The sequence below is a fragment of the Tachysurus fulvidraco genome, chromosome 5 (assembly GCF_022655615.1).
Source record: "Tachysurus fulvidraco isolate hzauxx_2018 chromosome 5, HZAU_PFXX_2.0, whole genome shotgun sequence".
NCBI classification, from domain to species: domain Eukaryota; kingdom Metazoa; phylum Chordata; class Actinopteri; order Siluriformes; family Bagridae; genus Tachysurus; species Tachysurus fulvidraco.
The window spans coordinates 19,195,297-19,221,551 of NC_062522.1; the positions used below are offsets into that span (position 1 = coordinate 19,195,297).

General features: G+C 35.7%; 1 protein-coding gene across 2 annotated transcripts in view; it reads left to right on the forward strand.

The window, feature by feature from the left end:
* ca16b (carbonic anhydrase XVI b) overlaps window positions 1-26,255 on the forward strand; it is a 79,523-nt gene that overhangs the window by 30,014 nt on the left and 23,254 nt on the right. For both annotated transcript variants that reach the window (XM_027147352.2, XM_027147353.2), the window contains exons 3-8: window positions 14,101-14,280; window positions 18,609-18,757; window positions 21,097-21,192; window positions 22,510-22,576; window positions 22,977-23,134; window positions 25,099-25,288. In XM_027147352.2, coding sequence (XP_027003153.2) covers window positions 14,101-14,280; window positions 18,609-18,757; window positions 21,097-21,192; window positions 22,510-22,576; window positions 22,977-23,134; window positions 25,099-25,288 — 840 coding nt within the window. The remainder of the gene's footprint in view (window positions 1-14,100; window positions 14,281-18,608; window positions 18,758-21,096; window positions 21,193-22,509; window positions 22,577-22,976; window positions 23,135-25,098; window positions 25,289-26,255) is intronic.

Here is a 26,255-nt window from a genome sequence, read left to right on the forward strand (position 1 = left end):
ATTATTCAGGTATGTTTAAGGAGGTGAATGTAGACCCAATTATTTTTCAGAATCTGATAAAAAAGAAGTCTTAATAAAATTATGATAAAGTGCTTATTAAATGTGTTCTTTTATAGCCATAGTTTCTGTGACAGATAAAGCATAGATAGGATTATGTGGCAAAGTATCTTCAAGATGGTCAATTAGACCTTCCCCAGGTCTATCGGGAAGGAGACATGTCTTTTTATTGGTGAAAACTTTTTTGAGATCCACAAAGCATTGTATTAGATATTCCAACGGTGTTGGAAAATATGTCAGGAGATGGGTTAGTGGATTGCTTAAATGTGACTGCACACTCCATAACTGCATATAGCAATTAAAAACAGTATGGCCAAGAAAGCTTTTGACTGGTTATCTATTAACTTATGAGTTTGGACTTATGTGAGTGGCTAATATAAAAAAAAAATGCTGTGATTTTTTGATGAATAGTTCTACAACATGGATGAATTTAACACAAGAGATAACGTTTCGATCTGCCAGTAACTCTTAGGGGATGAGCCTAAGGCAAATAATTAACGAATCAGTCATCTTTGCAGTGCACTATTATTGGCAGATTATTGGGGCATGGGGTTATTGGGATGTTTGGCATGTTTCTGACTAATCCCTAAGATTCCCTGCGGTAGCAGCACAGCACAAATGTTCTAATGCTCCCCTATAGATACACACGTTTATCCCAGAAGCACAAGCTTTAAGTCAGAAACATAGGTGAAAAGTAGCCAAAGAATATTAGAAAGTTATCCAATCAAATAAATTCCAATATATTCACTGAATTCTTTTTTACTGTGAATAGAAAGTTTGAATCTCCCCCATTTACCATTTCTGGAGTGCAAAATGTTGACTAATCCATTCACTACAAACCACAAGACTGCAAAAAAATATATAGGAAATTTAGCATTTGAGCAGCTCTGCTTTTCATCTGTGGAGTGATCACACAGGTCATAAAAGTGACATCATTATAATAATGTTGTTTTTCCCATGGCATTCCCAGGATGGCTTTAACCCAGTTCAGGTACCTCACCCTCAACAGGGACGTGACTGGAAATTTTCACTGAATCCAAATATAAAATCATAAGCCTGAAAGCCAATACACAGAGAGCACTGTAACATGTAAAACTGTAAATCTAGAGTGACATCACCTAATATGGGATATTTAAGACACAAACATGAGACAATTTGGCAAAACAAAACAAAAATCTGACATTCCATATCATAATTAACAAAATAAAAGCAGGATTAAAGCAGACCAAAGACTTTAAAGCTATAAAGACAAGGCATGTTAATGCCTGGGCAACAAAGACAAGTCCTCATTAAACATTAAGTATTTAATCATGTAAATACATTTACTATTATTTGATTGGTGAGGCAGATCATTGGGAAATGAGGTCAGTCATTAGGGCAGGAGGTGAGACAGGATAATGATGAGCATGATTTCACAAGTTTATATAATCTGACCTAGACTGGATGTCTGTAAGTATCAATATCATAGAGGAAAACAAGTATATTTATTCAAGACGTTATTTTCATTCTCATTATCATTGACTAGATGCTGCAGTGTCTGTCTGGGATCATGCAGATCTGTCAGATCATGCAGAATTAATCCAATTAGTGTCCCTGTTAATTAGTCTGCTATTCCAAGACTGAAATTTAATTCAGTGCATTCTAATTGTTTTGGTGAGATTGTACTGAGCACTAATTAAAATGCAGTGAAAATTATATGACTTGGCAACTTGTGACAAAGTATATTGGGGAATGCTGAAAGAAAAAATGAAGCAAAATAAGCACAGAAATACTATGTGAACTGTTATGTGTAGTTTAGCTTGTGGGCCCAACAGAATGTCAGTATGTAATAAAAAAGTATTAGAGTGTGTGGTGATTTAAAGTATTACCCACTGGACCCTGCTCATTCTCATGCTGCATGAGGTTCATGAGAAGTGTTTCTCCATAAATTATTCTCTACCAAGGATGCTAGATCTGCCAACAGAACAGAGATACATTCATTTAATCTATTTTAAAACCTTGAGCATCAAAACCCAACAACAGCAATCTGATATAAAATAGTAACAGGATTACACATGCACTGCATTCTGCTACTGCAAAGGTTTGGCCTGAAATGCTGGATCATTATCAGATTGAATCTAATATTTTCTAAACTACTAGAATTATACTAGCATTTGTAATATTAACTGATATACCTAACACAAATCATGCATGCAGACATCGGACACAAATGGTCAAGTCTTTAATGAAGTTTAGTTAAGTTCCATTTAAGTGTAAAGTAGCATTAAGAGTGTACAGTAGCGAGTAAGTGAACGAAAGTGAAAGTGTACGCACGAGACAAAATTTCGCCTGTTTACTCCTCCCTCGACCTCCGTGTTCATCTTCCGTAAAGTAAAACCAGTTTTTTTTAACATTCTCTTTTATTACTGTATGTTTTTATACAATATTTGTCATTTATAAATACACGTACTGTACATTTTTCATATTCAAAACACATAAACAAAACAACTAGAGTGGAATTTTGCGAGCTGGAACGGCTTAATGGGATTTCAATTCATTTAAACTGGGAAAATTGTTTTGAGATACGAGCAATTTGAGATATGAGCAAGGTCACGGAACGAATTAAACTTGTATCTCGAGGTATCACTGGAGGTTCATTCAGTTGTTTGAAATAGAAGCAGAAAGAAAATGTGCCACTGAAAGTATATTCCTGATATATGGAATCGTTTTGTATGTGTCAAACTAACAAACAATAACTTGGTTTCTGGTTAAAGTTGAGGAACCTTTCCCTGCTACAACTGTGTATCCTGTGTAGGTTTAATTCCTGACACTGTCAGTGTGGTAGCTATATAGTCCACTATATGTTCAATAGAACAGCAGCTGAGATATACTGCCAGCTTTATATCCCAGGGGGCACCCACTCAATCGGTGAGTGAAAATCTGCATTATAGGCTAGCTTACTCTGAAAAAATTCATAGATATATTTATCAATCTTCTTTAAATCACAATAAAATATATAAAACAATCATCACAAAATAATCTCTATTAGCATTCATTTGCTCACACACACACACACACACACACACACACACACACACACACACACACACACACACACACACACACACACACATACTTGCTCTCTTCTCTCACCAGTCTCTCATTCATTGTTTGGAAGTAAACACATGTGAACACTGGCCGAACATGAGAAACTCTAAATAGACTGTAACTGGAGCTCAGAATCGAATATGGAACTGAAGCAGCAATGCTACCCGCTGACTATGCCTCCTACTAATGTTCAGCAATTTTCTATTCTTAACTTGTCCCCTTCAGTCCAAGATTTGAATGAAGTAAAGCAACATAGCAGAGTGGGATATTGCTGAGACAGTGTATTCTCTTAAGTTTCATTTTCAGTCCATTTCAGCCACTAATAGTTTAACTTTGGCATTTTCCTTGTTTCTAATTTGGAAATAAATTAATGTAACCTTTCCTTCTTCTCACGAGGGATATTGAGATGTGTATTGCCTTTTTTCCCCCATTTCCAACAGAAGCATAAGCTTTGAAGACTTGTGAAGAAGGGGATGTTGGGGTTAGAATAGGTCAAGCCACAATGAATTCATTCAGCCTGCGAGAGAAATGTTATTTCTTCAGCACTCTATATTAAAATTCAGGCAGAAGTTATCTTGTTTAAGACAGAGCTGTGAGGGGACTGTCAAACTCAGAAAGTACAATCTGTCTAACAGATTAAACTGGAGATGAGCTTAGGATAACAGTAATGGAGGTCCACTTATGCCTCTTGTGTCTCTCCTTATAAGAGGACAGCCACCAGTTTAAACTTTATAGCAGCACTACAGCATTGATCATTAATACACGGTTGAAACAATGCACAATATGTAGATTAGCACTCAAGCAACAATTTCAAATTTACCTTGTACATTTTTAGCTTGATTATTAGTAATTGCAGTCAATTTTCTGACTGGATGACCCTGATGACTAGCGGCCTGTTTCTTTATTTTTCTTATCATTACAGGCAAGAACTTACTGACTTAAATAATTTATTCTATCCCATTTAAATAAAACTTAATCTGACACTCTTATAGTACAAAAAAAAATTATGGTTTATTTTGTTTTTGAGTTTAGGTTGTTTCTCATTTACAATTCATATTCATATTCAATTATTAACAATTTATTGGATATTCCTGTAAGTAGCTTGTGTATTTCAGGCAGTTACTAAAAAAGTACAGTAATGTCACTACAGCCTCTGTCACTACAATCATTTGTCTTGTGGCTCACTGTGCTCTTGCGCATCATGCAGAGTTTTCACATAATCCGAACAGATGAGGCATTTTGACAGCAGACTTCATGTTGTGACACATTTGGTTGTTCCTTCAGAAGAGCACAGCAGCATAGCACTCTAGATGCTGAGAGTGTTCAAACTCCCAAAAATGCCACCACAGTTGGAGCGACAGGGATGCCAGTCTCACTGTCATACAAAGTAGAGGGAGTGTATTTCAAGCTGGCGGAACAGATACAGTGCTTTTGTCACTGGTACCACATGCCAGTCATTTTGTCAGAGACAGGAGACAATTAAACAGACCAATGAAGATTTTTTGCATTGGCATCCAAACTCAGTGGAAGTAAATGTGCCTGCTGTGTCTTTAAAACACCCAAAGAGATGAAAATGTAAATGATGACATGGCATTATTATTATTATTATTATTATTATTATTATTATTATTATTATTATTATTATTATTATTATTATTATTATTATTATTATTATTATTATTATTAATATTATTATTAGTGCATGGTGGGTTGGTGGTTAGAACATTTACCTCACTTCTCCAGGGGTTTCCTCTGGATACTCTGGTTTTCTCCCCAAGTCCAAATACATGCATTGTAGGCATCTTTAAGCATCAACAATTACTAATATGCTCAGTTTGTACTGACAGTACAATTACCAGCAAATCAGGCTGTACTACTCTTGCAGCACTGGGATAGATTTTATATCTGTTGTCATGAACACACACTTGCTATGTGCCTTCTAGAAAGCCTGTAGTGATATTTTTTAAATATTTTACAAATGCGGGAAATGAAAATGTGTTTGTTTGAATTAAATCATTGTTTCAATTAAGTTGGTGCTTTATTAAAGGCATGCTGTCCAGCTGCTCAGGTTCTTGTGGATAGGTCTTTGAGCAAGCTTGGTTGCCTCAAGATAAGTTTTAAAAATAGATTTATTTAAAAAAAATCAAGATTTGTAGATTATTTTGTTTCCAGCAAACGTAACAATGAGTTATAACAAAACTGTATACCACATACTGTCTTGCAAAAATTAAATAGAACAAACATAATGATTTCATGAAATAAGAGTAAATTAAAGATTTCAGACATTCATTCATTCATTCATTCATTTTCTACCGCTTATCCGAACTACCTCATATCCTGTCTTGATGCCCGATGACGCCTGAGATAGGCACAGGCTCCCCGTGATCCGAGATTGCAGACATGCATTATAATTTTGCAGCAATATTAAGGCCTTTTAATGAGATCCTAGTTCCCTCTATATTGTTGATGTCATTTTTTGTCCTTATGATGAAAACATATACTATACAAGTGTATTTAAGCTTGAAACATATTAGTTATACATTATTCAAAAGTTTGGAAAAAAGTGACTGTATGTTTGCTTAATAATATTGTCAGCAGGAACAGGCATAGCAGCTGTTGGTGTAGTTTGGATCACATATTTTTTATTGTTATTATAACACTCAGTTTCAAATGAACGCTATTCATGTGTTAGCTACCTTCAGGACTAAAAAGAAAAAAACAGAAATGACAAAAAAGAAATAAACTGCTTACACAAAAGGAAAGGATTAATTCAAGGACTGTGTCTCATACTGTGAACTCCATTCAGTTTCACGCCGTTGTTTTAAGTTGCCTGCTGGAGTGCATTAGCCCTGCAGCACACTGTGAGATAAATAGGGGGAATAAGTAGAATAAAGGCAAGTATATGCATGTAAAGATCCAAAAAGTCCATGTCTAATGCAGTGGCCAGCTCTGCCAGCAATTTACAAATCAAAATGGGGTAGAGGAGAAGAACAGTGGATGGTGGAACAGTGTAAACCAACATCCATGGAACATTTCTATTAGATGAGAGGCCATGGGACTTCATAAAAAAAGCGTAGGGTCTGGCTGTGATGTGAACAAGTGGACAAGTAGCAGAGGCATGAAGTCTTACCGGTCTCTCTGTACTGGTGTACACGCAAATGCTGAAAGTCATGAAGTCTTCTCTTGATTGTTACTTTACCAATAGTCTGTAGCTCTTGTGTTCTAAAAAGAACCTATTTTATTGTAAGAAGCGAGTGGTAAAGTAATAATAATAATAATAATAATAATAATAATAATAATAATAATAATAACAACAACAACAACAACAACAACAACAACAACAACAACATACAATTATTAATCGATTAATGTTTGACCATTTTTCAGGTAGCCAACATGAGCTGATCTTTTTTTCACTTATACATACTATACAAACACACGATATACACAACATCCACTTTATTAGGAACCCCTGTACACCTGCACATTTATGTAGAAGGATCTGCAGATGCAGATTCAGTTAATACTCACATTAAATCACAGAATGGAGAAAAAAGTGATCTTTACAGGAGATTGCACAAGCTTACAGGAAGCAGAAAAGCATCTCAGAATGCATTAGTCATCAAAACTTTGGATTGGAAGTTTGATCGGATACAACATCAAGAGACAACAACATGTTTTTCCACTCCTGTCAGTCAAGCGCAAGGATTTGAGGCTATCATGGGAACAGACTTTCCCAAACAGAACAGATAAAGACTGGAAAAATACTGGCGATATTTTTTTTATAATCTTTAGACAGACAGACAGACCGACAGACAGACAGACAGACAGACAGACAGACAGACAGACAGACAGACATTCATTCATTCATTCATTCATTCATTCTGTAACAGGTCCAGTTATAGTTAGACCAAAAATGAAAGCATTTTAATTCATAACTTACTATATCTCTATTTCTATGTGAATCATGTTCAAAGCCAGCACTTGTTGACCATATGACCATATTGCTTAGAATGACATTTCTTACTCTGTGTGTTCTGTATTTAGGGTTGAAATCAAGGTACATATATTAGACATTTATGTATAGAAAGAGCATGAAAGCAGTGGTATGGTAAAGGAGATGTGTAAAGATGCTGTCAATTAGTACGGATCTGAGAAGACTTCCATTCCACAACTATGGGCCTAAAACTGTAAAACGACCTACTTGTCTTCTCATTAATTGGGTAAAAAGAGCAATCTTTCCTTTACAAAAGAGAAGCATGACTTAATTCTCTCCCGTTGGAAAGTCAACTGACCTTAATCTGTCAGAAGAAAAAGAAATCTTTCCTTGCTTTCCCATGAGCATCATGTCCCTGGCCTGAAGATATAAGTATTGGATTTTTAATCGGTCAGGGCATCTTAAAGAGATTGTCATAAAGTATCATCAAGTTAATTAGGTGGAACTGAACTCAGATAGGAGTGTAATGATATTAGCTTTTAGATGGTACAGTCAAATTTACTGACTGATAAAAGTGATGCATTAGTTATATTACAGGTTCCCAACTTGATCCTGAAGTAGGCCCTGTCCTGTACATTTGAGTATTTTTCCTTGTCTGACACATGCACTTGATACACCAAACAGGACAGTAAATTAATTAATTGGAGCAGGAAAGTCACTAAGATCTGCAGGACAGAGATACTCCAGGATCAGGCTTGGAAACCTTGTGAACATTTCAATCAATATTTTATAAAACTTTAATAAGGATTTTCATACAAATACCAATTATTTGCATTTCTTGGGAAGCTTTTTTATATATATTTTTATCAAACTACATACTGTATGGTTGCTGATGGTTTGTCGGTGGTGTTGTTTTTCTGATACCATGATAACTGATCTGCCAAATCTGCTTATTTGGGGATAATCCAAGGGAGACCATTCGCACAACGGCTTTCACCTCTCACAATCGAGCTCAGCAGAGGAGCTCAGAGTGTGTGGTGGTAATGATGATGAAATTAGAGTGGATAGTTAGATTGTGGCTCTGATTATTTCACAGAGAGTGTGCCGTTGCCATGGTAAAGCCAGTGTGTTAACCTGATAATAGGAATCGACACAGTCATGAAACTGAATTCACTTGCTTCAGTCTTCAGTTTCTGTTTTTCTAAGTTGCCAGTAGTGTTCAGAGTAGTACGCATTAACGCTGGTATGCGTTAGGTTTTTAAGTTTTTTTAAAAATGCAACAACTGCAGAAGCTTTACTTAGCTTAGCTTTCCATTCATTAGCATTGTAATTTGATTGAAATGTTAAAAACTTTAAGAATATATACTTAAATGAAAAATATTTTTTAAATATCATCTACTCTTTGGAGCGTTAAAGTGCTGACTTCTGATAATGGAAATGTGGCAGGTTAAGTGCATGTATGTTATGTTACCATGCTTAACATCTTTAAATGTTGTTCTAGATATATCTCACAACAAAATGGGTTAAATTCTTTTTTAAACAAATACTTTAAGAACAAAATGTTGATTTAGGAGCAAAATGATGTTTAAAGCATCTGCAACCATGAACTTACATAATATAGGCAGTAATATATGGACAGTCACTGCTAATGAAATCATTAATCAGTTCAGCTTCTTCTTCTGTTGGCTAAGAGTCTGAGCTCATATATCTCTGTCAATGGAAGTCTTAGATGCTGATGAATATAAAATTTTAGCTCAGCCACATCACTGGAATATGGATTCAGTAAAACAGTAAACACGGTTATATTTTGATATTTTTACATTTACAGAGCTTTATATTTCAGCTAGATATATGGAAGAATTTCTGTATTGACAGAAAATCTAACCCTGGAAACTGCTCAACTGGTTAAGGCTCTGGGTTGTTAATCGGAGGATCGGGGTTCAAGGCCCAGCACAGCCAAGCTGCCATTGCTGGGCCCTTGAGCAAGGCCCTCAACCCTCCATGCTCCAGGGGTGCTGAATCATATCTGCCCCTGCACTCTGACCCCAACCTCCTCAGTTGTGGTATGTGAAGAAAAGAATTCCGCTGTAATGTATATGTGGCAATAATAAAATCTTCTAGTCTATTCTATTCTACTCTATACCAGTCAGATCAGTTGACACAGTCATCATCTGGAATTTATGTAGGACCTGTATAGAAAAACATATGCATATCATACACTTTTTCTATTTTTAACTCTATTCTGTTGAACACAAAAAAGCGATAGTAAGAAATTAATGTAAAAAAAAAATACTTATTAAAGTAAAAAAAAATAGCGTTTAGTGACAACACAGACATTATACATAGAGCTTCAATTTTAGGGGGATAGAATTAAACTGTATCAGATTTTGTGCATTGAATATATATTTAAAACGTATTTTGAAGGTACAATAAATATATTTTAGAATGTTAAATTAGGAGAATTTTTACATATTTACCTTCATAGACATGGGTGAGGATACATGGAAAGTTACATGAATATGCATGGCTATATAAAATGAAAACACACTGCTATGACCTCTGGACTGCTATTCTGTTCCAAAATAGTAGAGGGCTGATTTAATATATTTTATGTTTAACCGTCAATATTAACAAGCGCCCCGGATAAATATATACTAAGGTTAAATATATCCTGAAGAAAAAAATGGATTTATAACAGCCTATTAAAACAGTCCATTACTGAAATTATTCCATTGACATTAACACAATAAAACGCATCACTCATGAAATTAATTATAATACACTCATAATATTAAGTATTAAAAAGAACTTGGCAAATTGTGGTGGATTTTATATAAATAAAATAATTATATAAAAATTGTAACAACTTTCCCAGACTCTGACTTTTTTTACCAGAAGCAAAAAAAGTGGAATTTGCAGTTGCATTGGTTGTGCCCATGTTCAGCATTGAATCTCTGTTCATACCTAGTTTTTAAGTGGCAATATTTTTATAGAAACGATCCAAAAACTATTTTGTTTTTTTTACTAAATAAATATGGTGAACGTAAACCCATTTCTACTCTCTGAGATGACACATGCTTGTTCATAAGTATCTCAAATTTGAATGTTATCTTTAACCACTAAACTTCCGTGTATGGGTCTCTGAACAGAAGTAAAAACATCTCGGACTGAAATCCAAAAGTGTCCCTGAATTTTTATATATTCATTTGCTTATACTGAGTGAAAATGTCTGAGAAGTTGATTTTTATACTGCTGAAGGAATGTAATGCCAGTGTCATCATCAGACTCATCATCAGACCCACTTGCTTTATTAGCTGCTTCATCTTGGTCAAATTTAATTTCTTACAAGCTTACAGTTATGTCATTATGGAGATTTTTTAATCTATATGAAGTCATCAAGCTTTTTAGGACAGGTTATATATTGTCCTCTTTTTTTGTACTACTTTATCAGAAAATAATTCATGTTTAAGCAATTATTAGAAAAAGAAACTTGATTTATTTTATAGCAGGAATAGCAATACATTTATTATGTATTGTGTAATTCTTACAAATCAATAGTGCAATTGATGTATGGTTACTAAATATATATGCTTTTACCATTTAAAGTAAACTAGTAAGAAACACCAAGTAAAAAAAACACCTAGTATTCCTAATGTTCTCTGGAACATCTAGCACTGGCTTGGCTACAATTGATTTTAGGAAGTAACAGCAGGTCTGTCTCATCCAGAGGTGGCAAAAGTACACACATCCTTCACTCAAGCAGAAGTACAGATACTCTTTTTTTTTAAATACTCCAGTAAAAGTAGAAGTAGTGACTATACTCTTTTACTCAAGTTAAAGTAAAGAAGTATATATATATATATATATGTTTGTGTGTGTGTGTGTGTGTGTGTGTGTGTGTGTGTGTGTGTGTGTGTGTGTGTGTGTGTGTGTGTGTGTGTGTGTGTATGTATATGTATATATAATTTTGGAGTGTACTGATGGATATTTGTGTTCATCAGCCACAAGATTGTTACGAAAGGCAGGCACTGATGTAGGTGAGGTAGGGTGGAGTCAGCGTTCACATTCATCCCAAAGGTGTTCAGTAGGGATGACATCAGAAAACAACCACATATAGCAGGAAAGGTCAGGTGACCCAATACTTTTGGAAATATAATGTATACCAAGTGTATCACCAAGGCCATATCCCAAACTGTAGGGAGATTCCAGCTCTGTCTCTGTTATTGTGATGTTTTACAAATAACAAAATTAATGCTAATTAAATTAAGCACTTCGTGTTTATTGGGTTGACACCTGGGGTGGTTCTAGGATTTCATCTTTAGGGGGGCTTAGCCCTCAGTGAGAATTTAAAACAAGTTCTATATTATATTATATATGACAACTCACTAAGAATAGTGAAATTTCACTGCTTTTGGTTGCCGTCTTTGCATCTTTCCGCCGATTAACGTTATAGATAAACGCCTCCAGCTCTGGCTGCGCGTGCACGCTGCGCGTACCTGTGCTTTTCCGTTCTAATAAAGCAGACAGCTGATGACGCACTTTTGAAAGACTACAACACACGCGTGTAAAAGTATGGAATAAAAGCAAAGTTTAAAAAAAATCGCTCTTGGATCAAACTGATAAATAATTTTCTTTCCCATCGACCATGTCCTGCATTTTAACGTAATTTTTATTGTTTATTTATGAAAGTAGAAATTATCCTTATAGTTTTGGGGTGGCTGAGATTAAAGACAGGGGGCTGAAGCCACCCTAAAAAAGGGCTAGAACCGCCCCTGGTTGACACAATTCAAAACGCATTCACCAGGAATCCTTTTTTACGCCGATTATTTCAAACATCTCCCTCATATATGGCCATGTGTGTTCAAGAATGTCCTCGTTGTTAGTTATTTTAACTGTGACTCCCTCTGAATTAACATTAGCCATTCCTTTTGTAGGCGTGCTGCTCATTAGCTCCGCTATCCTTAGTCTATGTCTGATAGCCAGTAAATAATACAGTACACCAGTCACATGGGGAAAAAGCCGCACAATGATAGGATGATAGGCTGGAAACGGCGCTCAATGAGAAGAAATAATACTAAAAGTAACGAGTCCGTTTTGAAAATGTAAGAAGTAAAAAGTACAGATATTTGTGTAAAACTGTAATGAGTAAAAGTAAAAAGTTGTCCGAAAAATAAATAGTGGAGTAAAGTACTGATACCAGAAAACTTTACTTAAGTACAGTAACGAAGTATTTTTACTCCCTTACTTCCCACCTCTGGTCTCATCTGTTTTAGGATGCTATACTGCTTAAGTAGGTAAACAAGTTGTATTAGAGTGATCTACCAAAAATGAGCTTTAAATTAAATTTTACAAAATGATAAAAATTCAAGAGTAGTATTTTTTGGTCAATGTGATACTGACTAAACAGTCAATAACCAGTAGCAGGCTGACTATAGTCCAGACTAACTGAAATATACCTAAAGACAGATGCAGTGGTGGCTCAAAAGGTTAATTCTCTGGGTTGTGGATTGGGGTTCAATCCCCAGCACTGCTAAGCTGCCACTGTTGGGCCACTGAGCAAGGCCCTTAACCCTTCCTGCTTTTGGGGCGCTGTATCAGCTGCCCCTTTGCTCTGACCTGACCCCAACCTCCTCAGTTGGAATATGAGAAGAAAATAATTCTACTTTGCTTTACTGTATATGTGGTGATAATAAAGTCTTCCATGCCCCCATTTCATTTTAAGTTGAATTATAAGTGAATCAATGTAGCTTTCGCAGAATATCATCAGCAAGATCTGTTTTATCAAGCTCTAGATGAAATTAGCAGTATAATAAAGCAACAGTTTATTCATCCAAGCTTTGGTTTCAAATCCTGTCTTCCATTATTTTTGTGTAGCTGAATTTGGCTGTATACACAGAAATTTATCAAAGTTGTAAAACAAAGTTGTGAATTTTATACAGTATCCCAGGTGCTGTATATAAAGACAGAACAATAAGAAGTCTAGAGCAGAACATTGTGGGACACCATATGGCACCTATTTTTAAGAATATCCATTCACCCAATTTTCATATATTAAATAATATCTAAACTAGGGCGATTTTTATTCTTGTGCACACATACAATAAAGTTTTCCAGTGATATTTATCACCCCAGATGGTTGGAAGGGTGATGTAGGACTGCAAATGAGAAATATTTACAGAAATATAAGCTAAAACAATAAGACACTTTTATGAATCTTTGACCCAATTGCTAAATCATTCTTGTGATTCTTGTTTAATTTTAGGCATGCTGTCACTTCCAAACAACATGTTTCTGTCATCAAATATAATAATAAATCTTTGATTAAAACATTTTACACTATAGATTCAGAAATAATATAATAACTGCCATTGTAGATGCAATTGTTGCACAGTTTGAATGGCACTGTAACATTCGGTCAAGTTAATCCCCCTCCAGACCACTAGATGAAAATTCACTTAAATTTAGAATGAATTCTTCAGTTACTTTTCTTGGGCAATTTGACATTTAAGACACATGGACTCTATCTTTAGTGTAAAGCTTTAATGGTTGCATGCAATCAATTTGGGGCCATGTTCTGATCTTTGTTTGCTGATTTTGATCTCTGATGTTTTTGATTCAATGACCCTGCATTTACCTCTGAGTTGGGCTTTTATTGCATTCTGCGTATCTTTAGTGTCTAACCAGATTGTCTTGACCTTGTTTTGTGTATTGATGCAATCTCCAGCAGATGAATCTATATTCAACACTTCTGAGTCCTTTTTTTAAACACATGCAAAGAATATTTTTTGAACTCTAAATAATCATTTAGACTAACGAATGTTCACATTTCACTTTTTATCACCAACTCAAAGTAGATAAAGCGGCTTCTTCTAAATAAGTATTTATTAAAATACTTCTTCTTTCCCATGACATTAATCATCAATGGACATTCTTCATATAGGGGTTAAGTTCCCCCATTATTTAGCCAAAGTTATGAGAAATGTGACTGTTCTGATTTTTGGTTTTGTAACTGCATAAAGGCATCCATGGGCCAAGCAGATGGGCATTGATGTATCCTGAATGTGGGGGCAGAAACCAGTCACCTATCAACATCCCAGATGAAGAAGCACTGGTTTCCCAGCAGTGCCAGGATCTCACACTGGAGGGCTTTGATGTCAAATCATCTAACAAAACCTCCATGAAGAACACTGGCAAAACAGGTAAGTCGTTACATGAGACTGCTTCTGGATTTCATATCATAAACATCTGACCTCAGTGGCATTTCAAGGACAGAAAATGATTGTTGTGGAACTGAAACTAATACAGTTAGAGAGCTAGAAGAATGTGAAATTTTCCCCTATTTTTTATTTTTTTATTTTTTTATCATAAAAATTTCTAGCGACTTAAAAAATCTCCTGCTTTATAGTTAGAGAATGAAATCAAAGATGCCAAAAATGTCAGAAACCTCTCTTTTGATCCTGGGCTTTGCTTGCCATGCATTGGCATTTTGTAGCAAATAAAATAATTGAATATGTTTGTGGATTGCTTTGAAACTGTCAGCGACGAATATGTGTAAATAACAATCAGTAATCTAAAGAGATCTTCACCAATTCTCTAATTAAACTGCATATATCAACCAGGGTCACTGCATAATTTACTGTTATAAAATCATTATATGGCTGAGGGTAAGCTTTACTAGAGATTGACAGTGACAGTACCCATCAATGCCCACATATACCAACAGCCCCAGTCTACCAAATGTCTCCAGTGTCTCATATTCTTGTGTACCATTTGTATACACCTTGTGTTATAAGGCCAGATTTTTTTCAGACATGTCTGTAACTATCTTCAGCACCAAGATATACTCTGTGGAAAGAGGAAAGTCTAAAGGTCAAGCTCCATTTTAAATAAAGGGTTTTGAAAATGAAAACGACCACTATAAACTGCATGCCTTCATATCAGCCTACCCAATGGTCTTAATGAATTCCTGTCAATTTGACATTACAGCCTCTTCTCTCATATGGAGACTCCCAGTGGAGGACCAACTGGTCCCACGTTTTGTGATCTAGGAAACATTATTCATATGTAATGCAGTGAGCCCCTGTTGTACCCAACATTACAAGAACCTGAACTGTTACCATAGGAACCATATAATTGTATAATTCGGTTAACCTACTTGAATGACTTCAGTTCTGGAAACCAACCTAGAACTTCATAGAGCTCCCATGACTACATACTCTCTACCCTAATCTGTGGGGTGTCGTACTAAGAGAGAAAATGTCTGACTGACTTTTTTCTGAATTAGCACTAAAGCCAGAACCATATCCCTTTGGACACAGAACAGCAACTCTCTGACCACTGAGGCCCATTTTGTCATACACTTTAGAGCAAAATGTAGAATCCAATGTGTATTGGAATTAGCCGAGATATTTACCCTGTATTTGCACACACATTGGAATTTATTTACACTGGCAACAGCAGTTTGTGGCCATCTCCCAGTTTGAGACCATATATGAATAACCATTCTAGTTTATACTCCACACAAACATTATTTCCTGGAACAATGAAGAAATAACACAAGAGAGCTCTTTCTGTCTCAAACACTGCAGTTCATTTCCCTGCCACTGCATTTGAAAGCTGTGAAGTATTTGACACTGTGACCATACCCTTTCAATATGATTGAGGGTAGGCTTTACAGAGAATTGACATTGTGCCAAGCTTCAGTATTATGCGACACAGTTCAGGTCAGGTGAATGGCACCTTGTGACATCAAACTACTCCCTGGGTCCACTCTCTCATGTGACAGAATCTACACTCCTAAGAACGCAGCTCTAAATGAATACACTGAAGAGACACTTGAACAAGGACACATTCACCCCTCCACCTCTCCCATGACAACTCAGTATTTCTTTGTGAAAATGTGAACTGGTGAAGACATATAGATTATACTGAGCTGTTAAGTAACAAAACCCAACAGTGTGTGCACTTATAGAAAAATAAGATTTGACAGGGGAGTATGATCGCTCCTACCACCACAAAGTGTTTTATTGTTTTTAGTCCACAGCAATTTGTCAACACTAACAAACAAAGAATCATAACATATTAAAGCATGACATCAAACATTATATTTCATTTCTTTCTAATTAGTTTTACTGTTGTGGAACATCTGTAAAGTGAGTTAGTTCCTCTTATCTTGTTTTTCCCTCAGTAGTCTTTTTCTCTTTTAAAGTTAATAAGACAATAAATGCAGCTTATCATGGCACTGAGAAGCTGTCAAGCTGTCCTTCCTAAAATATTTTCCATGTAGGAAAATGTAAACTTCCAATCATGCTTCTGACAGTTACAAAGTGCTTCCCTGGCAAATAATTTTAACAATGGAATATTAAGGATTACATACCATTTTAAAGCACATTATTTTAAGCTGCTTATATGTATGAAACATCCATCAAACAATTCCCTGTGTCAGTTGTTATTATTGAAATTATCACATTGATATAAGCCCTTCAGCTATGACTGAGCAATGGTGTTACAGAAAATTAATCAATACCTTCTGACCAATCAGATTTAAAAATTCAGCAGTGCTGTGGTATGAATGCTGATTATGGTTATCAGTAATTCCAACTGATACTGAACAAGTGTATCTTAAAAATGCTAAAAAAAAAAAAAAAAACGTATACTAATATTTATAATTTATTATTATTAATTTACAATTTGTACTTATTATTAAGATCTGTATCAATATTATTATTATTATTATTATTATTATTATTATTATTGCTATTACAACTACTATTATTATCATTACTATTAATGGCTGTATTAATATTACCATTATTAATAATATTATTATTATTATTGCTATTGGTACTACTATTTTTATTTGTCCTCTTCCTGATCCTTTAACATCCCCCTCATTCCAGATTAAATGAGTATATTTGTTAATATGTTTATCATTACTACTACTGCTAATACTATTATTACTATTTGTCATTTCTTATTAATTCGATTTATTATTATTATTGTTATTATTATTAATAATATTGCTATTGCTATTGTCACCTTCCTCATACTCCATTTTCCATTTTTTTTGTGTGATACTATTATTATCTTCATCATTATTATTGTCATTAAAAGTATTATTATTATTTATTTATTTATTTATTTATTTATTTCCCTCTTTGAGATTAAAAAAAAATATTATATATATAATTTTAACTCTGGTTATGTCTGTTGTACTTTATTCACTCAGTTACACTTACAGTTACACACACACACACACACACACACACACACACACACCAAAATCGTACTGGCTGTTATGTATGTTTTGTTGGTCTTTGTATTTGTATTTTGCATCTAATTTCTCTTCTGTAAGTATTTTAATTGTCTGTTTGCATAATAAAATAAATAAAAATTAAATAAAAAATTAAACAAACAAACAAACAAACAAACAAACAAATAAATAAATAAATGTGCCAATTTAATAGCAAAGAAAGATGAATGACACTCAGTGTATTTTACTCCTTAGAGGCCAATTCAAATACTCCTAAATACCTCATGGGCTTGAAACATCATCATTCTGATGACAAATTCATGGCTGCTGCAGTATTCCCCCAACTGTTTCAGTAAATTCCTACTAATACGAGACATTCAATGCACCAATTCTTAAGGTTCCCTAGCATCTACAGACTGTTTTACTGTAGCCTCTATATGTGCCACAATGCCAACAGTTTCAACCCAGTACTGACTTTATTGATGACCTCATTCACAAGGTGACATTGCCAATCAGTCATCAATCATGTTTAATGACCATGCCAAATAGTCTTCCTCCCTGGCCTAATTTACTTACCATTGTTAAAAACAGATGACGCTGTTTTATAATGTATGTAGACTGAATGGTTAATTGAGAAAGCAGTTTTCAAACTGAGACCTACACTTCATATCACGTCTAGTGGCCAGGAGAGTTCTTCTTCCAGGAGCTCATATTTTTCTAATTCTTGCGCATCACTATAAATAGCAATTGGAGCTGCTACTTACCCTGAGTGCAGAGCTTCTAATATCAATTGGCCTAAAGCTTCAGAGTAGCTACAAATGTTTATAACCTACTCTCATCATTGGCTCTCATCTCAGCTCATTCCTAATCACCACCAGAGTCCATTATCATCAGAATACCGTTGTTTGAAATTAGATATTGTATAGTCATAGCACGTACTACAAGTACAGTATATACAGCCTATCTGACCTAGCACAGCACGCATAACATTTCTAAACCTTGTGTCTAAGGTTTGTAGTTAATGTTTTCACTCCTGTTTCAAGTTATGAAATCATTTTTGTTGAGGTTAAAATTCCCTAAAGTAAACCTAAATCATTTTGCAGTAATGATTTTTAATCCTCTTTCTGTTGTCACTCCTCCAGCCTTGAAATGTGGATGAAGATCTCAATAAAATGGACATAGCTATTTCTCAACTTAGTAGCAGAAATTTTCGTGTCATGCCACTCCACCAACCCAACTCTTTTTTTTTTGCACATCCTTTCTTTTTCGTCCTAGTCTCCATTCATTTGAAGAATGACTACTTTGTGAGAGGAGCAGGCCTACCTGGGCGGTTCAAGGCAGAGAAGGTGGAGTTTCACTGGGGTCACAACAATGGATCAGCCGGCTCAGAGCACAGCATTAATGGAAAGCGGTTTCCAGTTGAGGTAGGTCAAGCTATACCTCACTTAATAACTCATTATAGGAAGGGATAACTAGCTACGTTGTTGCCCCTGCTCAAATTCACACTATGAGTTGGAACTTGAGTAAGAATTTCAGTGCATCAGTGTGTATTATTCACCAATGCAATGCCTGCTTGATTTTTGTGCTCTAGCATTTATTCTATTCCCAGTCCATTTGGCTTCACCCCAAGAATGTTAACAAAAGGAATTAGCTGTACATGTGCTCTCACAGTAAATCTGCCAGTGTTAAATTGGTTCTGCCAATCTCAAATGAGACCCTAGTGAGATCCCGGATGAGTTCTACCCATGGCTCATCTGAGCCATGTATGAGGGACTTTGGTAAATTTCAAAATAAAAATGTTTCTAGAAGTGCTAATGTTTATTTGTTTTTTTAGATGAACTGTATATATGTCTTTTTTATATATTATCTATGACGTGTGCCTTTGATCCTTCTTTTTAAATCTAGTTAAATCATTTATATTTTTCAAGTTTAAAATTTACTATTTTATTTAGGAGTATTGGCTAAACATGTTTATGAGCTTAGTTCAATGTTAACTTAGTAAATACCCTTTTCAGCATATGCAAATAGGTGAGTGTGATTTAAAGCTGTTGAAAACAGGCTAATATGTTTTTGTCTGTGATTGTTGAGACAAGCTACAAATGGACACCATTAAAGGCTGCAGGAAGAGTAAAAAAAAGTCACAGAAAGAGTAATTGGTTCTCATTAGCAAGACTTTTTTAAGGTTTTGGAAGTGCTGATTAGTGTTCAGCTGAAACACATGTGGAAGCCCGGGGTCCGCTGACGTGTTGATTTGTCTAGAACCTACAATACTTGGTTTCAAATGCAGATGTAACACTCCAGAATCAGGAAGATTTATGTGTAGATGTTTAATTGTGTAAAAAGCATAGTAAACAATTGTAATTCAGTACTCAAAGCAGAAAGGCAGGCAGTGCTTGATAAACCATTCAGGCCTGCAAACTGATTTGGAGGGGAAGTGTGATGATTGGGCTGCAGACTCTGATTTTAATTAGTTTCTTTTTTTTTTTTTTTGCGAGGACAAAATACATTTCACTCCAAAACTCCACAGCATTATTATAGACCTTTGTCACAAAACGACATGCTTAAATGTCCCAATTTCAGCACCTTAAGAATACAGTTTGAAATTTATACAGTGTGTAGCCTAGAATTTTCCTGACCAAAAAATAACCAATGTACAATAAATGTCCACTCTATCAAGAATGCTTGATACATGTGTTTCATTTACATTTGAATGAAACTAAATTAGTAACTGGGGACAGAGAGAGTCATAAAATGTCCTTTCCAATTTGGATCCCCAAAATTTAAATGGTTTTGTTTTTTAATACCTGGTTTGAGGTTAGTGGATTGCGCTCTTTGCCGCTACCTCATGATATCGTCATACTACATTACTGATATGTGTCACTTTCAATATATCAGTTAAAATGATCTGCATAAAAACACAGATGCTGTACTGTACTTCGTCTGCATCAACTGCTCACTTATAAGATTAAACTTACTAACAGAATCAGTGTCAACGTGACGTTTGCCAGTTTTGTGTACAAATTGCATTTTAAGCTCACCGTAATAAGGGTCTAAGAAAGGAGACGAGAGTTTTTCATTCTTGTCTCAAAGCAAGCATACTTCATTTTGGGTGCAATGGAGGACAGTGAACAAACATGTGCAATTTTTCATGGTTAGCAAACACAAAGATGTGGAGAATTATGCCGAAAGATGAGAAGCTGCCAGAGAATTAGTTGAGCCAGAACATGATTGTCAGAGAGTGAGAGTGTGAGAGAAAGAGACAGAGTGAAAGAGAGAGTGCTAATCCTATTTCCTTCATTTCAAATATCTCTCCCTTTCTGTCTACTCTCCCAGTGTACATGTCGTGCAGATTGGCATATTTTTTAAAGAAATTTGTGTGACTGCCATGACACAACTTTCAAGGCTATATGTGAACTGTGCATATTGTTCCACCTTTAATGTAATTGTTAGGGATATACATTTCCTCTAAATCCATCCTTTGGGATAATGAATAATCCTTAATTGTCACAAATGTCAAATATGGACACACTCCCGAATGACAATATGCGTGATATCCTGCATTTATTCAAACACATATATCTGCGGGAATGTGGATGGGATTTTCAGCCTGACAAAGAACTGTGAATCAATCAAATAGGATTTTGTCTACAATGTAATTTAGACCTTTTTGCAAAGCTGTGCATAGGTGTGAGCTGCTCAGTGGTTTGTTAGCTTATTAAAAAGCTGATGAATGCCAGTCACATTTTCTTATGTATGCTCAAAGATGCAGATTTTCTTCTATAATTCGGATGACTTTGACAGTCTCAACACTGCAATAAAGGAGAGGAGAAGCATCGCTGCCATGGCTGTCTTTTTCCAGGTGAGGATCATTTTCTGCACACAAAAGTGGATTTAGAGCACATCATCTTACAATTTTTAAGGATTTGCACACAGCAACATGCATCCGAAGTTATAAATTGTTAATGTTATCAATTGTCAATAGCTTTTAGTGTTTGGTGTTTTCTGTTCTTGTCTGACATAGTCTTCTGCTGTTGTAGTCCATCCACCTTAACGTGTTACATGCCCTGCATTCTGAGATGCTTTTCTGCTCACATCCTGACCTCACTCATCAATAAGGTGTTTCCATCCTCAGAACTGCTGCTCACAGGATGTCCTTTCTTTATTGGACTTTTCTAAGTAAACTCTAGAGACTGCAGTATGTGAAAATCCCAGGAGATCATCTATTATAGGAATACTCAAACCAGCCCATCTGGCACCAACAAACAAGCCACAGTGAAAATGACTTGGATCACATTTTTTCCTCATTCTGATGGTGAATCTGAATATTACTTGATGCTGTTGGCCTGTATGTGCATGATTTTATGCATTGCACTGCTGCCACATGATTGGCTGATCAGATAATGGTATGACAGAGTACTGTAGGTATACAGGTGTTTCTTATAGAGTGCTCAGTGGGTGTATAGATACCTATTATGTGGCTTGCTGTTTTGATTTGATCTATGTCGTTTATGTTTATGCTTACACTTACTGCTGCAGATGCAGATTAAAATGCAAAGCGCCCAAGTTTAAAGATCCATTGTGAGATGAAGATGTAAACAGTCTGAATGAATGCAATAGTCTGTTTTTCAAACTACTCATTGACACAAAGAAACATGCTATGCTTTCTTGCACTGTCCCTCAGGTGATGGGTCTATTTCTCAGGCTGAAAGTAGAGCACAGGTGTGTTTTATGTAGGTCTGTTGTCAGGCATTGACAAACTAAAAAGCCATGAATACCTAAATACTTGCTGTGAATTCTGGCAACGTTATGGTTTATTGCTATTGGCACTAAGAGGAATGCTATTGTTTAAAGCAAGATCCTCATGCATCCACTCCTCGAGCATCCTCAAGCATCCAATTCTCATGGAAGTGTGTATCTAATCACAGTGGAGCTTTTATGCTGGAACTTCCTTTGGGTTCTGTCTTGGTATCTTTTCAAACCTTCTCTGTATATATAGTATCTTATTAAATTAACAACATATAACTCAACAGCTTAAATAATTGCTTGTTAACAGAATATCCAAACCTTGTAATTGTGTGTAAATGTTTATGGATTGTGTACTATATAACAGTGTGTATTATAGAGCATTAGGCCTGTGTACGTTATGTAAATTGAGATTTTTCACTGTTTTTTTTAGATAGGAAAGAATAGCAATGTAGCTGCTGAGCCCATCATCACCGGTCTCAAACGGGTTGTTCATCATGGTGAGTAAAAAGTTTGGGAAAATTAATACAATGTTTAGAGGACATTAAAAAACCTCCATTAACAGACATTTAGAGAAATGGATAAAAAAAATGCCTTGAATTACATTTCCTGTAGTCTTACACAAGATGTCCAGCCAGGCTGATTGATTGATTTAAATGAGACAAATTACAAACTTCTTATGGTCCAGTAGTCTAGTATGGACCAGTAGTCATCCCCCCAATCAAATGGTACACAGAGAAATGTTACCTACATATAAACACCCACTTTACAAAATTTCCTATATAAATACCAAGACAGATTTATAGCACACTGAGAATGAGTACATGACCCAGAGCATATTTAGAGCTGAAAAAACTGCATTAATTTGGGTATATTTGTTGCATGTGTTCCAATCACCAGAGAAGGAGACGAATCTTGCACCTTTCATCCTAAGGGAGCTGTTGCCCTCCTCTTTGGGGAGTTACTATCGTTACACTGGCTCCTTGACTACTCCTCCATGTAGTAAAGTAGTGGAGTGGATCATCCTAAGTCGACCTGTTTACTTTTCCTACCATCAGGTATGTTCACACACACATACACACACACACTAACACACACACACACACACACACACACACACACACACACACACACACACACACACACACACACACACACACACACACACACACACACACACGCACACACACACACACACTGAGTTTGTCCAGATCTTGTCCAGTCAGATTTTACACAGGATTGCTGAAAGAGCAAATAATATGTTTCACTTAATGTTTTATTAGATTAGATCCATATTTACAGACCTAGTTAAGTTGTTTCCTGTTATTGTACAAAAAAACAGCTAAATTACTAAAAAGCTTTTTGGTCTGACTTTGTGCCTCCGTAGATAGAGCCAGCAGATAGGTGAATGCTTCAGTGCAAGACAAAAAAAACAATTGTGGGGGAAAAAACCCCCAGAATGGACAGACTATGGATGAGTGTCACCCATGCAATCATGTACAAAAATCACCTACAGCTTGTGTGTGCTCTGCTTGAACCTGACTGGTGTCCTTGTCCCATCCTTCTTCCTATCTTTCACTGACACATGCTTATGGAAATAGCCAAGCTGTGTCTGCTGTTCTGAATAGAAACTATTTCTTGGAATATGAAAGTGCTAGAACGTGCACAAGCCAAACTGAAACCCCCAAAATCTCCCACTGTGTCCAAACTCTCATCCTTAATATCTGAAACTTTCTAATCTACTGCATGCAACTGCTGATGCAGCAGTATAAATAAAAATAAGATTAGGGATGGTATAAAATGGAGTTTCAGATGTTCTCCCAGCAACCACATGAGCACTCAGGTCTCCATCAGTGATGAGTTAATACTTAAAATAGATTTCATATTAAAATTAGAATGAAATTTCTGGTTACATAATTGCAATATTTTGACAAAGGTTATACATGGGGACATTTATAATTAAACTGGCATCACCCATAATTAGGATGAACTACTTTTTTCAATCTGTTTTCTTTCAAAGTTTCTTCTTTATAATGTCTGAGGGAGATTTTTCCTGCCATCATTACCTCTGACTTGCTTATTAGTGATATATGTAAAATTTTATTATTTCTGTAAAGATGCTTTGTAGACAATGTACCATTGTTAAATGCGTTATAGAAAAACAATTGAATTGAGTTGAAATTTCTTCAGATTCACCTCCCATCTCTCCTAAACATGATTGTATTTCTCCACCTGTGATTGATTGTGTGAATATGTGAGTATAGTTTCCTGCAACTGCCTGATTTGCCACCCAGGTGTATTCTTGCCTCATGAACAAATGAATGATTGAATGATGACATGTGACATACTTCAAATAACAGGTGTAGAACATAATTTCAGTATAATGAACCGTAAAGTTATAAAACTTCATTTTATTACTGTGTAAATGCATACACTGCTTTTACTGTTCAGCATGTCCAGTCTTCTGAATCCCTAGTTGGCAAGTGCTTTCCCAGCATTGATCATTATTTTTCTGCTACATGCATTAGTGAATCAGGTCTTAAAAGGATGCGTGAAGGCACACACAGCTTTGCCCTCCAGTGAGGATTATTGCACTGCTGTGTTCAAGTGCTTCACTCAATCAGCCCACTCTAGCTGTACACAGCATGCCCTCTATTCTAGCCACTTGTATGTGTCTTTCACATTAGATATTGCTTTACCCGAGGCTGTTAGAATGAAACACTTTCTCCAAAACAACCTGAAGATATTTCAGTATTTTTTTTTTCAAGACAGGCACACTTAATAGTTGACACACTGTTGGCTGTTACACTTTGACAGCCTTGTCAACACACAAACTATCAGTTTACAGTAGAGCCAAGGTTATCAGTGCTTGCAGAGTGAATAACAGTATTTGCACAATATGTATTTATTAAGTCAAGTATAAACATGTTCATGCTACAAGACGGATGCGCTGATACTATGACCATGAGAACCATGTTCTAAAGTATGGCACACACTGCTGTTTATTACTTGTGCCCTACAGTTGGAAGCATTCTACTCTATCTTTACCACTGAGCAACAGGATCATGTGAAGTCAGTGGAGTACCTCTGGAAAAACTACCGGCCCACTCAAGATCTGCACAACCGACTTGTCTTCAAATCAGCAGTGAAGGACGCCTGGCTTCCAGACCCTATGACTGATGGGCATGCCACAGACACAGAGCCCTCTAGAGGTAAAAAAAAAAAAAAGAAAAAGAAAGAAAGAAAGAAAGAAAATGGAGAGATTCAGCAGTTTGTTTGAATAGGAAGTGATAGAATGTTATTTTACCAAGGTAAAAAAAAGAAAGGTATGATACTGCTATAAACAAGCTACATACCATGAAATACCTCTGTAGTTGAAAAAAGAGATGTGGATGCTTTTTGAAGTTTTCAAATTAATTGGGTGGTAATGTGGAATTTCTAATATCTGTAAGAGAATTCTTTAATAAAAGGAGTTGTGAAGTCCAACAGTCAGACATCCTATTTGATAGAAGAGAGTAGCATGAAGAGACCGCTCATGCCAGGCCAAACAGATCAAATGGGCAGGAGTTTGAATGCTCTTGCCATAAATCACTGTTGTTTCCATCCCTGGCAGGGGGAATTGATTGCTTTTGGCGGTGATGAATAGGGAGCAATGTAACACAGCCAAGGGGCAGAATAATCATCATTAATATTCATTCTAAAAATAAAACTGTGCAAATGGATACTGTGTGGCAAAAATAAAATCTAATTCTGACAGACTGTAATGTGGAAGAATAGATTGTGGAAAACCTACATAGACAACAATTTCTGTCCTGCCTGTCAGTTTATGAATATATCTCTGTCGCACATTTTTATGTCTTTTTAGTTCAGTCCTTACAGGAGTTTTTTGTGATTGTTGTGACCAAAAATGCTTTTTAATGCAGATTTTGTGACACAAAATAGTTTGTGTGTGTTTTGTTTTTTGTAAAACTACTTAAACTCTTGTTGTGGGTATCTAAGGTATCTAATTTTGGCCCAAATCTGCAGAAAATCTGCTATAATTTTGAAAAAATTGACATATTGCAGATTTCGTTTAATTTTGTGTTAATTATGCGATCACAAATTTGCAAAAGCATGAATGGACTTTCCAATTAGTTTTTTGCAGTTTTCTTAAAGTAAGCAGATCTGTTTGTCTCTGAG